The 18,886-nt window shown below is 42.3% G+C and overlaps 1 protein-coding gene across 7 annotated transcripts in view; it reads right to left on the bottom strand.

The window, feature by feature from the left end:
- The window catches only part of shank3a (SH3 and multiple ankyrin repeat domains 3a), a 167,287-nt gene that overhangs the window by 5,123 nt on the left and 143,278 nt on the right, over window positions 1-18,886 (bottom strand). For 2 of the 7 annotated variants that reach the window (XM_087843066.1, XM_087843060.1), the window contains 8 exons: window positions 17,665-17,789; window positions 17,276-17,411; window positions 10,832-10,912; window positions 10,625-10,648; window positions 10,130-10,257; window positions 9,832-9,937; window positions 8,681-9,207; window positions 6,488-8,583 (listed from right to left, as the gene is read on the bottom strand). In XM_087843066.1, coding sequence (XP_087699192.1) covers window positions 6,488-8,583; window positions 8,681-9,207; window positions 9,832-9,937; window positions 10,130-10,257; window positions 10,625-10,648; window positions 10,832-10,912; window positions 17,276-17,411; window positions 17,665-17,789 — 3,223 coding nt within the window. Of the gene's footprint in view, window positions 1-1,097; window positions 1,135-1,950; window positions 1,986-5,898; window positions 5,946-6,487; window positions 8,584-8,680; window positions 9,208-9,831; window positions 9,938-10,129; window positions 10,258-10,624; window positions 10,649-10,831; window positions 10,913-17,275; window positions 17,412-17,664; window positions 17,790-18,886 lie in introns of all 7 variants that reach the window. The other 5 variants (XR_015719240.1, XM_087843064.1, XM_087843063.1 and 2 more) reach the window with 5 other exon arrangements.

Here is an 18,886-nt window from a genome sequence, read left to right as displayed (position 1 = left end):
AGTCATTGTTTTTCTTGCATATTTCTCACACTTGCATTTTTCAGATCATTTTAATGTTAGACAAAGAAAACCAGAGTTAATAAAAAATGCCATTTTTAAATTATGATTTCATTTATTAAGGCAAAGAATTTATCCAAACGTGAAATGTTGCCACCTAAACCTAATAACTAGTTATGCCACTCAACTGCAATCAAGCATGAGCCAATGAGTCTTTACACTGTGGAGGAATTCTGATCCTCTCATCTTTGCAAAACTATTTTAATTCAGCCACACTGGAGGGTTTTTGAATATGAACAGCCTGTTTAAGGTCATGCTAAGGTACCTTGGTAGGATTGAAGCACAGGCTTTGACTAGGCCACTACAAAATTCATTTTTTATTTGTTTTTAGCCATTCAAAGCCTACTTCATATTGCCAGACAGGTTCTATTTAAGTGATTTCTTGATTCATGGGTATGGCAGTAATCATGCTTGGATGTCCAGTGAAGCTAAACTCCAAAAAATACATTTAGCCACAATGAATTTGTAATTTAACAAGGTGGCCAATTGTATTTTCCCATTGGACCAGGTAGTTTTGGATAGCTTTTTTCCCTTAATAGATAACATCATATTAAAAAACTACATTAAATAAATTGTATTTATTTGAGTTATGTTTATCTAATATTAAAATTTGTTTGATGATCTGACAAATGTAAGTATGAGAAATATGCCAAAAAAAAAAAAGAAATCAGAAAGAGGGCAAATACTCTTTCACAGCATGTATATAAACAGCAGTCATTCATTTTAAAGTAGGTTAGTGCAGAAGAAAGGTTAATGGCTGTTAGAAAGATCAAACTAGTCACTAAGAACATCTAGCTATGCAAGTGACTACAGGGTAGTTCTCCAAAATAAGAGCCCTAGCCCTAATTTTTACTCACACCCATAAAAACCCCTAGTCCCTGTGACATTAATGAACGTGTTTTTGCTATGATTAATTCAATTAAAGCTGTTGAGTCATACTATAAGCATCCTTGAATAGGTTAGTGTGACCAACATTAGATTACAAATACAGTGTTTAAACAGATGTATTGTGTTACACTGAAACTGCTGATATCACTAACCTGAAAGCAGAATTCATTTTCTAATGTGTGACAAATTCTGTAGAAACAAACGCACACACACACACACACACACACACACACACATCCAAATTTAGATGCAGAAGGCAGATCTAAAAGTAGAATATTAAATTTGATTTTCAGCTCTCTTGCACATTGGTTACATTATGACTCACTCAAAAAATGGATACAGTAAATATTCAATTTCATGACCACGAATTACATTGTGTGAAGAAACAGGTGGGTGGCTGTTAAACACTAATTAGCATTATTTACTTGTTAATCAAAGGAGTAAATGATCTTGGAAGCTTGGCTAACACTTAATTCAGTGCAATACGTTTAGCATTTAGGAACTCTGAGAAAGAAGGATCGTACTCACGTAAACACTGAGGTATAACTATTATTTTTTTTATAGTGACCTGATATGGGATAATAGTTTAAATAGTCTAGTCACCTTTTTTATACATATATATATCACCCTTTTTTTGAAAGTTATTAGAAGCATAAATTTGTGACAGTCTTAGAGACTGAACGTTAGTATAAGAACAAGAACAGTAAGAAAGAGGGATGAATACAATTAAGGAAATTTTAGCTATCATTGTGCAAGCAAGGAAAAACTGATAGGAGAAACTAAACTACTGAGTTACTACAGTGGTGTCTTATTCATGCATGTTAACATGTCTGAAGGTGTGGCACACGTTTTCCATCTCCTGCATGTTTTTGAAACTTTTTTATTGGGTGAGATTTGGAGTAAAAGAGTGTAATGAAAGACCGGTAGCTAAGCAGCACTCAGGCTGGAAAAATGTTCAGACTACGGGGAGCCGACAGATATGAGATGAGCTCCATGCGCACTTACACAGTCGTCCTGCCCTCCTGGGCGCACAGTCAGTTCTAGACCAATCAGATCAGAGCAGCAGGGCGGAGCATGCAAGGTGAGCAGAGAGAGAGCAATGGGAGAGAATGTTAGCATCACTCAATGAGACGCAGCCTGCCAACCAGACTTATAATCTGCCTCAGCCCGCTCCGCTGTCTTTGCTGTGCGTCATCTACATGTATAGGTGTATGTGACTGTGTGAGTGTATGACTGTTCATCAGTAGATGGGCATGGATGCATTTTTGTGCTTGGGTTGCTCTACGTGTCAGCATGGCAAAGACAGCAGAGTGGGTTTCAGCACCTGAAGGTCTGACCAGTGGGCTACATGAGAGAGAAATGAGCACACTGTTCACATATCAAACACTGCACAAAGAAAAACGAACAAATAAAGAAACACAACAGGACAGCACATGTCTCTTGACTTTTAAAGCTGCTTTTGTACTTCGTTTCACATACATTTATATAAGAAAATAATCTTTTTTTTAACATGGATTTGGATGTAGAGCACAGTATATAAGCGGTGAATGCACGTGTGTTTTGGTGGAGCATATTCTGTTTTATCATGGTTTAAAATACAAGACAGTCAAGGATCATGGCCATCCTCAACACAAACACTGAAAATCAAAACAAAGTTATGCAACTTTCATTAAAAAAGAAATAAAAAAAAACAAAGGAAAGAAAACCAAAAAGCACAACAGAAATGAGAAACACACTTTTGTACGTGACCCAAAGCTCTGATACACAGCACATGAACAAGGTGGAGACAAAATTCAGCAGTGTGGTTTTTGAAGGGGTTTAAATGGGGCACAGAGGGGGTGGGGTAAGTGATGGACGAATGTGACAATTAAGAGTGCGGAGATGCTGATGCTCTACGTGAAATGCTACAGCAGGTGAAGAGACACAGAGGCGGAGAGGGAGAGAGAGAGAAATAATGGTGTGCGCAGTCATCTTTTTTACAGCCAAGGGCAATCAACTGTCAGCATGTAGATAGTGGTGATCTCTTCATTTGGATAACATTAGGAAGGTGTGAATCCAGTCTGAACCGGTCTTACTTGATATGTTGTATTTGATATAATTTGAGCTTCATATTTAATTTATGGTCATCCAAAAGTCCAGTGTCTTGTACAAACAGGGATTTAGGACACCAAAGTATTAGGACAGCAATTTCTGTTTCTAAAAGCAGTAATGAATTCCTCTGTAAAGACACATTGCTTTAACCCTGAACCATTGAATAATTGCCCGAAAGTCACATTTTTTTGAATTATTTTGAACAAAATCAATATTAATTTGCATATTTTAGTTGTGTAGTTTTGTATCATATTTGCTACATCTGTACGGAGGCCCTGAGAGACCAAACGGAATGCAACTTAAGAAAACACCAGCATTAAGAAAAACGCAAAAGCACACACAACGGAAATAGGAATAACGAAAATAGGAAAAACGAAAATGGAAATAAGAAAAAACAGATTTCTAAAAGCACAAGGGAAGTGTTTCTGGGGAGACAATAACCCGGCGGACCAGTTGCAGGAACCAAAATATGCTAAGAATTGCGCTGGGAGTCACTTAAAAGAAGTAGAGGATCTATCGGTTTTGTGAGGAAAGAAAAGATGAGAGGTAAGTGTGTTAGCCTAACTATTAGCCCAAAAATCCGTCATCAGTATTATATGAATCATGAGATTAAAACACACTTACCTAGCATGTTTTGGTTCCTGCAACTGGCCCGTCGGGCTATTGTCTCCCCAGAAACACTTCCCTTGTGCTTTTGGATCTGTTTTTTCCTATTAAGGAAATTTTAGCTATCATTGTGCAAGCAAGGAAAAACTGATAGGAGAAACTAAACTACTGAGTTACTACAGTGGTGTCTTATTCATGCATGTTAACATGTCTGAAGGTGTGGCACACGTTTTCCATCTCCTGCATGTTTTTGAAACTTTTTTATTGGGTGAGATTTGGAGTAAAAGAGTGTAATGAAAGACCGGTAGCTAAGCAGCACTCAGGCTGGAAAGATGAGAGGTAAGTGTGTTAGCCTAACTATTAGCCCAAAAATCCGTCATCAGTATTATATGAATCATGAGATTAAAACACACTTACCTAGCATGTTTTGGTTCCTGCAACTGGCCCGTCGGGCTATTGTCTCCCCAGAAACACTTCCCTTGTGCTTTTGGATCTGTTTTTTCCTATTTCTTTTTTCCTATTTCCGTTGTCTTTTGTGTGCTTTTGCAGCGTTTTTCTTTTTGCTGGTGTTTTCTTAAGTTGCAGTCCGTTTGGCCCCTTAGGGCCACCGTACTTTTGGCCTTTTTTTTTAAAAACTATTTCTTTAAAATGTATTGCACAATTTATTTTGTTTTTCTGAGAGAAAAAAACACAGATTGTGTAGAAGTCTCAAAAACTGTATGTATCAAATATGATATACTAGGCATTAAGGGGTTGGAAAATCAAACTATACCTGTCTAGAGCAACAGTAAGGATTAAATTCTGTGAATGGACATTAACTTGTAGCTCTATGGTGATTAGTTCTACAAAGACTTTCTCATTGTTCTTTCCCAGTCAGCGCTGTAACTGATTCCACTGACTCGTGGATGGAAACATGAAAATGTGATGCACAAGCTTTGGTGTGTGAAGTTGATCATGTCCTTTCGCTGATGTCACCATGATGAGAAGACTATGAAAAGTATGTTTTGACATCTTGTCAATCTAATATCGTCTGTTCATATCTTTCAGCTCCTCTTAGCAGCAGCGAAGTATGGTGGAAGCAACTTCTTCCATTTCCAATATTCACATAGAGAGAATATGATACAAGAAAAAAAATCAGAGAAGCTGAGAGAAGGCTGTGAAAGAAAATCCAACTCAACTGCATCTAAAAAAGTGATCACAAACCACAGAGCTCTTTGTAAGGCTGAGACAGATCCACGACTCCATGACAATGCATTTGACATCACGTCCTGTATATTATATTAAATGAGTCGCACTTCAGTGGGCAGCCAATAAAAGATACCATCTGTCCTTCTAACCTCAGATGTTAACTACCAGCCTGTCAAGCCACAAAAACACAACCAGTCTGAAGCCGGTTGTTTTATACTGATGAAAATCAAAAGAGAAGATCCCACCACTTATGACAACATGACTCTTGAAGACTTTTGACGGGGTCAGACTTTGTCTGGTAATCTCGGCATTAACAGCCTTGTTAATGCTGAGATTGTGAGTGGATGGATTTCAACATGGCACACACCATTATAGTTCAGACAGGTTCAAATACTTGTTAAAATACATCCTTGAACCTTTGAGGTTATCGCTGATGATAAAGTCTCTTGTCTTATCAATTATTATCAGCGATGACCGCAAAGAGCAGTGTATATGAGGATGTATTATGCACTATTTGAACAAAGGCTTTGGGAAACACTGGAAGGGGAGCTACTAGCAGGGTCATAGGTTAGAACCCAGAAGTGAGACTGTGCAAGAGATGAGGAGAAGCTTTCAGGAAGTACGTGCCTCCAAGCCCCGTTACCTTGTTTGCACCAACGGATAATCTACTACACACACTCACACACATATACACACACACACACACACCACTAGCTTATTAACTGCTACTGTCTACTCTTACCAACACAGAACACTTAACAGGAAGCAAAGGAGTACAGCTGTAACTATGGAAACAAGGAGCCATCAACTGTAGTACTACTGTACTGTATCTGTAACAATCATTTCTTGAAAAACATTGTGGTGTAGTAATACTTCAATTGTCTTTTTTAATGATTCTTGAGGGACTGTACAAGTGTCAGTGAAGGAATCAGCTGATGCAAACAAGGTAACAAATAACAGTACAAAGAATATTAATGGGAAAAAATGATGTATATAAGTACTGTTCTCCTTCAATGGGCTGATAGGCTCGTTATGTAAAATATATTTTAAAAAAAAGCTTTGGTTTACCCTAGAGTCTATAACCTTAAGGTTTACTCTCTTCGGTGTCCTCACATCTGCAGAAATATAAAGGATTTCATTGTACTTTCAGGTAAGGTGTGAAAAAAGAAACCCACAGATATCAGACAAAAACACCAGTGTGCTTCAGTTAACCCTGAGACAGCTGCTGCTATGTGATAAGTCTTCTTCTTACGGATGTTAAAGACCAAGACATGACCTGCTAATGTTATAGGATATATTAACTATGCTGTTCCACTAATATTGTCAGGGAAACTAGCACCAACAATGGTAGTGACCTCTGATATCATTACTATTTACCATCACAACTTAAACAGAAATGTACTAGCTTATAAAAAGAATGCACAATGGAAGATAACAACAGACACTGGTGAAAATAAAGTTATATAATAAAAATGCTGATAAACTAGAGAAAATAATTAACTCAGTGTCAAGAAGTAATTTAAATAAATCAAAAACACACAATGCTTGATTTTTTTTACTCTACCACTACATAAAGAAAGGATAAGAATGAAACTTAAAAGGATTTGTTTTTTTATTAAAACCCTTTGTTCTCTTACTTTATAAGATCGTGTCTTACCTGGCACCTGCCACAGGTGACTTCCTTCCTGGATCAAGTGATGCTCCCAGAGGTTCCTCTCCTAGTGATCTGGTGTCTTTATTTAGCTGCTGTAGTCGTGAACTGAGCTCTCCCATAACAGATGGTTTTGCTCCCTCATCTGCACCCAGCCCCAGTCCCAGCCCACCAAGATTTCCCAAACTCCCAATACCTAGCCCCACTCCTGGGCCACGGGGCTCCACTGGGTCTCCCCATAGCTTGGACCTCCTCTGGAAGAGGTAGCGTGGCTTGGTGGGGGCTAGACCAGTAACTGAGGCTGAACCACCTGGGGGGAGCCCAGCTCCTCCAGCTGCAGCAGCAGCCAGGGCAGCAGCCTGCTGCTGTGATAGCAGCTCGCTGTCAGAGCTCTGCTTCAGCAGAGGGTCCCTGAAAGTGACGGGGCCTTTACTGCCTCCTATCTGGGATTTTAGTCGGGGCTTAGGAGGCACTGGCGGCTTGTCGAGCACAAATGTCTGCCCGTCGGCATAGGAGGTGTGCGTGGTGTGTGTGTCGGCAGGCTCGCCGCTTTCTGAGGACAATGTGGACATGCTGGAAACCGTGGAGACGGTGCTGGTGGTCTCGAGATGGTGGTCTCGCTCTCTCTCGCTGGAGCTGCGCGTGTCAGCTTCCTCCACGCCTGAGTCAGCCGCAGAGCCAGACTCACCCACCGGTGGGGGCTCCAGAGGGTCAGAGGGCTTCCCTGAGACAGCTGCTGCACTGGGTGGAGGCAGGGATTGAGCAGGCTGAGTGGGGGTCACAGCTGGGGTTGCTGGGGTTGAGGGCGTTTGTGGCGTTGGTGTTGCAGGGGTGGCGGGAGACACAGCAGGCTTAGCTGGAGACACTGGCGCCCCTTGTGCCTGTGCCAGTAGCCCATTAGCAAACTCATCTGGTGGCGGAACAACTCCAATTTTACGTAGCTCCTCTCGTGTTTCCTCATCGCTGGAGGTTAACATGGCAGGGGGAAGGGTTACTGTGTACGGATCCACATCCTCCTCTGAGCTTCCCTGAGCCAGACCCTTCTCTTGGACTGGACTGGCAGAACGCTGAGCTTGGAGCTGGGTCTGGGGCTGGGCGACACTGGGACTGGGGGATTTAGCGCGTGGACTTGGTGATTTGCTGGGCTCCATGGAGGCTGGGGCAGGTGTCTGCTCTTGTTCTGAATCCACTCCAACAGCCTGCCCATTACTGGTGGCATGGACCATGATTAGCCCTGCTGTCTTCTGCTGTGATGTATCCATAATGCTGATCAACATACTCTTTTTATCCTCTAACCTCTTCTCTTCCTTCCTTTCCTCTATCCTGGCCTCCATCTCCTGCCGGAATGATACAGGTGACGAAGATGCAGCCCACTGTGGCTTGGTGGGCTGCGGGGATAAAATTGATACTGCGGAGGATCCCACCCCGAAACCCGCTACCTTGGCGCTTTTAGGTGAAAAAGGGGGAGATGGAGCTGCCCCTTCCCCATGTGGAGACTCTTTGGTCTGAGCGTCAATGAATATTACACCCTGGCCTAATTGCTCTTGTTTAGTCCGAGGCTCTGGGCTGCTAGTAGGGGACTGGCTCTGGGAGGTCAGTGCCCTCTCCCTTGCGGCCAGCGCAAGAGCCAGTGGTGAATTGGGGTCCAGAGGCTTTCCTGTAAGTGGATGGATAAAGGTGGTCCCACTAGGTGAGGGGCTCAGAGCCAAGGCAGGGGGAGGCAGCTGTCCCAGCTCTCGTGTCAGCATCCGTTCATCGATGGAGTGAGACTGAGTCAGAGAGGGGGAATCAGAGCTGGTGGTAGATGCCCCCTCCATGGTCCCAACAGAAAGGAAGACAGTGGATTTCCTCCGTTCTTCTAGGCGACGCTCACGATCCTTTACAGCTCCAGCAATTGCAGCGGCAAAGGGGCCCTTGCCCTGAAACATCATCTCTCCTTGAACACGCATACGCTCTCGCTCAGCCATCAGCTGCTGCTGGTAGTAGTCTGCACGGCTGGTGTGTGTGTGCCCGTAGGTAAGTGGGTGTCGTCCTGAGGGTGAGCTCTCTCGCGAGTGGGCAGCAGCTAAGGCCAAACTAGCTTTTTCTTGTGCATCTTCCACCTGCAGTGTAGAGACCAAAAAAATCAGGTTCCTTCTTTTTTTTTTACATTCAAATTAAAGCAACAAAATCAGATAGCATCGATAACGTTCCACCTACCTGTAGCTGTTTCACCAGAGGGCTCTTCTTTCTTTGGGGCTTGGTAGGTGTGTACAGTCCAATGCTAAACTGACCCACGTTTGCGTAAGGGTTGTCAATAACTCGACCTTTCCTTTTGATTCGCTCAGGTGGAGTAGCAGCAGAAGGACGTGGAATTTCTGTAGGTTCAACAGGTAAATGAGAAGAATCCTGCAGAATGATCATGGAGCGTGCTTTCTTCTGTCTCTCAATGTGTGTGGCCTGCCGCTGAGCGGCCTCGTAAGGCAGGTCCAAGGAGGACGGCTTGAAGCTCGAACGTCCTGCAGGCTCATGGCCCTGACTCTGTGTTCTCGATGGAGGTGGAGGGGGGCAGAAAGCTGGGGGAGGACCAGTGTCTAGATAGTAAGGAGGAGGAGGAGGGGCCGTTTGTGGAGGGGGAGGGATAGGGTGGGGTTGCGAGTGGTCTCGGAGGCTGTCTGTCATAGAGGAACTGCGGGGAAATCGGTGCTCGCCTACAAGAGCAGACAGCCGATCCTCCTCAGTGGCACCTGATGACGGTAAAGAGAGCAAAGAGCACAGATCATCTGGTGATAAACAAGCTCTTGAAAAAGTGCCAAGCTGCTCCACATAAAAAATGTACTGCATCCATCTGTAAATTTGTTTACTTACATAGATAATATGTATCAGGTGTCAAAAAACACAATTATTAAAGTAGTTTAATAAAACATACAGTTCTATTTTTGACTCACGTAGGAATCAGTTAAAGATTCATTTAACGAGTATACTTACAAAAAGCATAATGTTTAATAATACAGTTGCGTATTAATAATATATATGTTTAGCTACTTTTGAAACAAGCTCTGTGCTACTTGAACAACTGCTTTCTAAATCTGTTCCAGTATCCAGTATTCATATTTACAAATTTTCAACATTCAATGCCAAGTAATTATATATCCCACACTGTCAACTGACAACATTTGTTAATCAGTCAAGTTTTGACATGGCACATTACGACTTAACAACGAGCTTCAGTCTCAGTATTGCCTAGTCGTTCTCCTGAAACAAATTATGAAAACACAATGAAGCTTCCTCAAATTCTAGTCTCTACTTTAGGTACAATTACACTATCATTCACCTTATTTGAATATGTACAGGATGGGTGATTGCTTTACCAAAAGATTTGGTCCTGGACATGCCCTTTGGTAGTTGTATGTGACCTCTCTCAATCCCTGGATGGAGACCTCCATGTAGAGTCATCCCTTGTCTCTCAAACAGTGACTGTGAAAAAAACAAACAAGAAAAGTATCTTAAAATCTTGACTCCTATAGGTTAATTCAAAGAATATGCATGAATGTGCGCAGCAGTGCATGTCGTGTTGGCCAGGTATTTTTGTATGTGCGCCGAGTTTGTATGTATGCCAGCAGAGCAGCATATGCTGTCTGCCAATGTGCTGTGTGTAGGTGCACTCACACTGATCTCTGCTGGGGTTATTCTCCTGCTGGTGGGCCGTTGTTTGACAGTGGCTGCTCTGTAATCTGCCTCAGAGGGCTGAGAACGCAACATAGACTCCTGTGATGCCAACATCTCATCTAGTCTTTCTGTTAAGAAGAAAATTGGCCAGAACTAAATACTGAGACATAAAAACGCTGTGGCATCTATTCCAAATGTTGATATCGCCATAAATAATACAAAGGCACCTCTAAGATGTAGCTATATGTGTGGGGTCATGCTCTGTAGTACTGTACAAAATCACTACCCCGTCTCAATAAAATACAGGAAAAAGAAAAAAAAGAACGAAAGAAAGAAAGAAGCGATAAGTGACAGAAAAGTGTAGACTGTCCACATGGCTCATGTGTTCTTCTGCTCTGCTCATCTGCTCTAATAAGCGGTTCTTAAATTGACACATCATTGATAAATCATCTTTGTGACGTCCAAAGAGGTGTCAATTTCTTGTCTCAGACTCACCTCCTCTTCTCCTCCGAGCAGAAGCTTGGTGGGAAAAAGATAGCGTCAGCAGAGGAGGGAAAATGACAAGAACAAGCCAACAGAAGTGACTATTCTAAAAGTTAGGAGACACACCAAGTTTTAATGACAAAGCCAAAGCAGAAATATGACAGAAAAGGAGGGAAAAAAAAGAGTGTCGAATTTGCATACCACTTATTTGGCACTCACCTAGTTCCTCCAGCTCAGCGGTCATGGACTTAGAGCGCAGTGTCAGGGTGGTGCTGGGAGCTCTCTTGGGTGGTGGCGGCGCTGTGGAGAAAAGGCATGGAGTTGAGGATGAACTTGAGGGGGATGAAAATCCTTTGGCTTTGCGGCTCAGTGCCCTCCTGGCATCCCCGAGACGGCCAGCCCATCCTGTCCTCACTGATTTGATTTGGTCAAATTCGGTTGAACTGGATGCTTCACACTTAGTCAGGACCTTGTTCACGCTACGGTTGGAGCCCAGCTTCTTCATATTTTGCTATCTGTTTGTCAGATGACTTATAAATGTATCAGTCTGTCTTCAAGACTTTTAGTTTTTTAGTCTCTGTGCTGCAAGAATTCCTCTCTGTTGAGGAGCCCATTGGGTGGAAAAGTACAGGTCAGTCCTCCCAGTAAACAAAGAACAATAGAGTTTGTCCGCCACAATAGGCAGAAAAAGTAAGAAATGTGTGGAAAGGAGAGGGAGAAAGTCGTCCATCTTACTTTTAATATGCTGCCTGCCTAGAATTTAGCAGATGTGTATCATACAGAGGCACACATTAATGAACCAGCTTATACAAACATGCATATCCTCCCCCAGAGAAAATTCCTTGAGGGTGCACATAATGACATGTGGGCTGACAGATGAAGAGATGATAGTAAATTCAACAGCTAAGGAAAACGATGCACCGCAGACTTTATATCCCACAGCTTGTGGGAGCCTCCCAATCCTACTATACACACAGGGCAATCGTCCCAGTCAAAGCAGTAAATCATATCTACCAAATCTTAGCTTCAAAAACAAACTATAGAGTTATGGGACTAAAAATAGGTTAGACTAAGCACTGAAATGAACGTAATGTAAAAAACAACGCAGCAATTGATTTTAAAATCACGTTAAACCTGCAGTAACAACACCAATGCCATGCAGTCTGACAGTGAAACCACATATAGCTGCATTCTCTACATGCTATAACCAAGTTTCCCAACAATACCACACGACAGAACTAGATGAGCTCACGCTATCTGAGAAAGACCAGCCAACACTCCACTCAATGCACCACTGTAGCGCGATAGATCTCCAAATCCCACAGTTGCCTCAATGCCTTACTAGAGCATAACTATCATCGCTGCCGCCAGCAGCCGCAGATCTAGTGTACATACGCCATCCTGGGTACTGTCCTTATCAAACATCTTCATTTCCTCACAAGCCTGCACATTCTGGTACAGGAGCAGGGAGCAGAGGAGATGGTGGAGGACGGCGAAAGAGAGAGGAACAGAGACAGACTCAGAGGGAGAGAGAGTTGCTTTTGCTGTAATATAATGCTTAATTCAAACATGCAGTGTAGTCACCATGGCAACGGTGGCAGTAGTGAGGCCACGCATGGTGCAGAGAATGTGTGTTCGCTCGCGGGTCCGTGTGTGTCTGCATGTTTCTGTGCGTTTGTGTAAAGGTGCAGCACACCGAGTCCCACTGGAGGATATGAGCAGCAGGAGAGGGTGTTCAATATTGATCAGGGTGCAAAAAAACAGGCATTTATGAGAAGTTTGAAAAAGGAGTGAAGAATTTCATTCCCGCCCATGAAACGGCAGATACACCCCATCTACTCTATGGCTGTTTGCACTGTCTGTCTCATCATCTGTCTCCACATTTTTTCTTCAGTTGACAATAAAGGAATCTTACCAGTGATTATCTTTACTGTCTACTTTCTCTTTCACCTACTAAATATCTGGCCTTAAAAGCTTTGACATAAGCAGAGGTAAGAAAGCTTTAACGTTGGCTACAGTAAAGCAGCTTTGGAACAATTGCAACCCACATTAATCCCAAATCCTTGCTGTCATGCGGTCTCACTTAACAATTTCATTAATTAAATATTTATAAAATATCAACAAAGTGCCAAACGCATGATGGGGATGCCAAAAACAAAAACAACCCCAAAACAAAGCAAATAATAAGTTACATTAAAAAAATTAACACCATCTCGGGAAAATCCTTTACATTTCAGTCTAAGAGTAAAATTAAATGATCGATATTATATTTACATTTGTGCACCAGCAAATTAGCCTAGCTTAGCATAGTTAGTGCTATCAGCAAAAGCCCAAGTGTAGCCCAAGTATAAAACCTTTTCATATCTGTCTGAGTTTCTTGTTCACTCAGCTCTTTTCACCCGCCATGTGTTTATGCACCACTAATTTATTCAGACATTTAAAACAGAATTAGTAATTATTCAACTCTGGCTCTCTCCTATAGTGTGTTTTTTATCCTCTCTCCCTCTGCTCTGTTCTCTTCCCCCTAAGCTTCCAACACGATCATCCTGGTTCTGCCCGAGTTTTCTTCTTGTTAAAAGGGAGTTTTTTCTTCCCACTGTTGCCCAGTGCTTGTTCACAGCAGGTAGTCTAACTGTTGGGGTTTTCTCTCTAATACTGTGGTGTTTTTATCCTACAATACAAAGTGTTGTTTTGAATGGGCACTACAGTGGGGCAAAAAAGTATTTAGTCAGCCACCGATTGTGCAAGTTCCCCCACTTAAAATGATGACAGAGGTCAGTAATTTGCACCAGAGGTACACTTCAACTGTGAGAGACAGAATGTGAAAAAAAAATCCATGAATTCACATGGTAGGATTTGTAAAGAATTTATTCGTAAATCAGGGTGGAAAATAAGTATTTGGTCAATAACAAAAATACAACTCAATAGTTTGTAACATAACCTTTGTTGGCAATAACAGAGGTCAAACGTTTACTATAGGTCTTTACCAGGTTTGCACACACAGTAGCTGGTATTTTGGCCCATTCCTCCATGCAGATCTTCTCAAGAGCAGTGATGTTTTGGGGCTGTCGCCGAGCAACACGGACTTTCAACTCCCGCCACAGATTTTCTATGGGATTGAGGTCTGGAGACTGGCTAGGCCACTCCAGGACTTTCAAATGCTTCTTATGGAGCCACTCCTTTGTTGCCCGGGCGGTGTGTTTTGGATCATTGTCATGTTGGAAGACCCAGCCTCGTTTCATCTTCAAAGTTCTCACTGATGGAAGGAGGTTTTGGCTCAAAATCTCACGATACTTGGCCCCATTCATTCTGTCCTTAACACGGATCAGTCGTCCTGTCCCCTTGGCAGAAAAACAGCCCCATAGCATGATGTTTCCACCCCCATGCTTCACAGTAGGTATGGTGTTCTTGGGATGCAACTCAGTATTCTTCTTCCTCCAAACACGACGAGTTGAGTTTATACCAAAAAGTTCTACTTTGGTTTCATCTGACCACATGACATTCTCCCAATCCTCTGCTGTATCATCCATGTGCTCTCTGGCAAACTTCAGACGGGCCTGGACATGCACTGGCTTCAGCAGCGGAACACGTCTGGCACTGCGGGATTTGATTCCCTGCCGTTGTAGTGTGTTACTGATGGTGACCTTTGTTACTTTGGTCCCAGCTCTCTGCAGGTCATTCACCAGGTCCCCCCGTGTGGTTCTGGGATCTTTGCTCACCGTTCTCATGATCATTTTGACCCCACGGGATGAGATCTTGCGTGGAGCCCCAGATCGAGGGAGATTATCAGTGGTCTTGTATGTCTTCCATTTTCTGATGATTGCTCCCACAGTTGATTTTTTCACACCAAGCTGCTTGCCTATTGTAGATTCACTCTTCCCAGTCTGGTGCAGGTCTACAATTCTTTTCCTGGTGTCCTTCGAAAGCTCTTTGGTCTTGGCCATGGCGGAGTTTGGAGTCTGACTGGTTGAGGCTGTGGACAGGTGTCTTTTATACAGATGATGAGGTCAAACAGGTGCCATTCATACAGGTAACGAGTGGGGGACAGAAAAGCTTCTTACAGAAGACTTTACAGGTCTGTGAGAGCCAGGGATTTTCCTTATTTGAGGTGACCAAATACTTATTTTCCACCCTGATTTACGAATAAATTCTTTACAAATCCTACCATGTGAATTCATGGATTTTTTTTTCACATTCTGTCTCTCACAGTTGAAGTGTACCTCTGGTGCAAATTACTGACCTCTGTCATCATTTTAAGTGGGGGAACTTGCACAATCGGTGGCTGACTAAATACTTTTTTGCCCCACTGTATATATATATATATGGGACCAAAGTAACAAAGGTCACCATCAGTAACACACTACAACGGCAGGGAATCAAATCCCGCAGTGCCAGACGTGTTCCGCTGCTGAAGCCAGTGCATGTCCAGGCCCGTCTGAAGTTTGCCAGATAGCACATGGATGATACAGCAGAGGATTGGGAGAATGTCATGTGGTCAGATGAAACCAAAGTAGAACTTTTTGGTATAAACTCAACTCGTCGTGTTTGGAGGAAGAAGAATACTGAGTTGCATCCCAAGAACACCATACCTACTGTGAAGCATGGGGGTGGAAACATCATGCTATGGGGCTGTTTTTCTGCCAAGGGGACAGGACGACTGATCCGTGTTAAGGACAGAATGAATGGGGCCAAGTATCGTGAGATTTTGAGCCAAAACCTCCTTCCATCAGTGAGAACTTTGAAGATGAAACGAGGCTGGGTCTTCCAACATGACAATGATCCAAAACACACCGCCCGGGCAACAAAGGAGTGGCTCCGTAAGAAGCATTTGAAAGTCCTGGAGTGGCCTAGCCAGTCTCCAGACCTCAACCCCATAGAAAATCTGTGGCGGGAGTTGAAAGTCCGTGTTGCTCGGCGACAGCCCCAAAACATCACTGCTCTTGAGAAGATCTGCATGGAGGAATGGGCCAAAATACCAGCTACTGTGTGTGCAAACCTGGTAAAGACCTATAGTAAACGTTTGACCTCTGTTATTGCCAACAAAGGTTATGTTACAAACTATTGAGTTGTATTTTTGTTATTGACCAAATACTTATTTTCCACCCTGATTTACGAATAAATTCTTTACAAATCCTACCATGTGAATTCATGGATTTTTTTTTCACATTCTGTCTCTCACAGTTGAAGTGTACCTCTGGTGCAAATTACTGACCTCTGTCATCATTTTAAGTGGGGGAACTTGCACAATCGGTGGCTGACTAAATACTTTTTTGCCCCACTGTATATAAATAAAACTGAATTGAAATTGTATGTGTAAATGGCACTGCCCCAGTATTTTCTTCAGAGTCAAAGAGGATGCTGACAAAACCTACAAAAAAAGACAAACTGCTGTTTTTACATTCCAGTTTTTGCATGGATTGTGTTTTTGTCATCTGCATGTTAAATAGTGAGACTTTAGAGGCACACTTTATCTTTGTGTTGAATTACGTGCAAAGACTGTAGCCTCTCATTAGAGACAAGAATAAGAGAGGTAGTGTCTTTTTTAATAAACTGACACCAGGAAGTACAAAAGATTTCCAAAACCTTCAACTTTTACTTTAATTAAATTACGATTGGTGTAGTCAATCGGCAAAACGACACCATGATGGGAAGTTGAAAGGTTAAAAAAAAGCTAATAAGTGGACCTTTCTGGGGTCAAAACATGCTAATTTGACTTCCACATGAATGAATGATACTAAGAGACAGGGTTTATTTAAAAGCGACAAGCATGAGAAATGATATTAAGGCAAGAAAGACAGAAAGAGGAAGAAAGAGAGATTAAGAGACCATTAAGCCCTGAGTAGCAGAATTAAGTTGATACAGTACTGTCCTAGTGAAACTAGGTCAAACTCATTTATCACTGTCTGTATCTCAAAAATCACAAAGGACGTGCACACACCACTCTACCATGCATAAAAGCACACACACAGACGGACACGCTGCAGTGTACACAATTCTGAGGTCATTGTGCCAGGACTGTGTGGGAGCTGAGTAATCTGAGCTGTGGTTGACATGGAAACTACATGAATTTACAGCAGGGAAATGTGGTAGAAATTACCCAGACAATACACACGTATCTCCCTCTGTACACAAAAATCAACATATATGTCTCCATTACCTGATAAAATTAATTTACAAATAACAAACATCGCAACAGGAGCTTCACATACCACATAAAATATCTCGAAGGGCAATCGAATGTAATCAAGCCATGTAGAATATGTTGTAAATTTATGAATAAGCTTAAAAATCTGTCCATTGTTGCATTAATGACCTAGATATATCTGAGCCAACGTGTGAATACATTTTGCATATTCAGTGTACAAAGCTACAACTCCCCCACGTTCTCAACTCTTGATCCCAAAACAATAAGAGCAAAAATTTTAGTTTATTTATTCTTCATTTATTAATTTATTCTCCAACTGAAAGGAACAGATGAAAGCATTTGTGCTTGATACATACCCAAGACTTAACAGAATTGTTTCAAGTGACCAAAACAGTTCCTGAGATTGCGTAAGGTCATGTTTTCTCACACATTCCAGCACAACTGATTAATTTACTAGTAATGTTTATAAAATGCTTACTACGGTGTTATAATTTTGCTGAGTACAAATAAGTATGTACCTTTCTTGCGAACAACTTCCTCAGTCTCTGGTTTGCGAGTGACTGAAACCACCTTCATCAGCAGTCTGTTGCCCCCTTGCCGGATCAAGGATACCACCTGCTTATGACCCACCTTCACAACATTCACCCCATTTACCTGAGAGAAAATACACCCACAAAGACAGAACAGGAAGCAAGAAACATACAACTTAGTTCCTGTTTTATTTAAATTTTTTGCTTTTATGCTGATAAAAGCATAGTTAAAGCACTATATTCAGTTACAGAGGGAAATTTACACGATTAAACCACACATTCACTTTGCATTTTCATCTGGATCTATGGACATGTACACTTCTTTCAGGAATGAAATGCATACAAATCAAGATGAATAATGAGGCAATTTTTATCACCTCAATGAGGAAGTCCCCTGTCCTTAGACCGGCCCTCCAGGCCACTCCTTCCACGTCAACAGACTCCAGATACTGAAGGGCAGGGAACGCCGGGGTGGGAGTGAACTCCTCAATCGGCGTCTCAGCTGGGAAGAAATAGTTTTTAAAAAGTTTAAAACCCACGTCGTCAAATAAAGAAATATTTATAGCTTCCTTTTGCTTCACTGGAAAGTTAGAACAGATCATGTATCACATGCTCCAAATGCTCCTTTATTTTCCTCTCAGGCAATAATCACAATAATAATTAAAATTTCTCTTAACCAATTTATTTAATGAACACATTAGCACTGAGTTTAGTTCTGCTCGGTGACTAAAGTCATCTGAATAACACTAGGAAGGAATACTGCTGCATCTAAACAGTATCACTGAAGCTTATAGTTCCATACAAACATAATTATTATTGCATGACTAAAAAGCAGACATGCAATACTTAAGAATATTTCGTTAAGTGAGCGGGCTTTCATGTACTCCATTTAATGTTGGAGTGAATCCAGCTAAATCACTGACACATGAGAGCTCTCAGAGGACCACTAAGTGAACTGCAGTGTGTGTGTTTAAGGGTAGTGAGGAGTAAAAGACCGACTGAAAGAGAGAGACGGGCGAGCCAAGACCCACGGTAGTGAGCGATGGAGCAGTAAAGCACACTAAGACTCCCGGCAAGGTGTCTGAAAGGGGTTACCATGGTAACCATGCCGAGCAGGGAGGGAGCTGGCACGTGCGTGAGTAAAACGAATTTGCGGTGATGGAGATGAGTAGAGAGACGATTTCGGTTAAAGTGCAGAAGGTATGATAATATTTTGAGAGGATAATGAACAGGAAGGATGTGAAGGAGGTGGAGGAGAGCGAAGAGGAACAAAAACAAGAAGAGACAAAGAGGAGAGAGGAGGAGAGAGAGAGAGAGACGAGTGTTTCTCTACTAAAACTCAACGCCATGTGCAGGGAACAGATGGGACAGCTAGATGACAGCTCAGCCAAGGATGACACCACCAAAGGGGCCACATGCATTCGCACAAACACATACCCAGAAACCTGAGTGCAACTGAGTACACACACTGAGTGTTGACCAAAGCTGGTTGTGTTGTTGACTCACACGGTAACAATACTGACTGAGCCGTAGTCAGTGACTCAGATCCTCAAGCTACTTCTCAGACCAAAACACTCGCACACCTTGAAAACCTTGTGA

The sequence above is a fragment of the Neolamprologus brichardi genome, chromosome 7, assembly GCF_056152115.1.
Source record: "Neolamprologus brichardi isolate AB-2024 chromosome 7, ASM5615211v1, whole genome shotgun sequence".
Classification (NCBI taxonomy): Eukaryota; Metazoa; Chordata; class Actinopteri; order Cichliformes; family Cichlidae; genus Neolamprologus; species Neolamprologus brichardi.
This window is presented reverse-complemented; position numbering and strand designations above follow the sequence as displayed.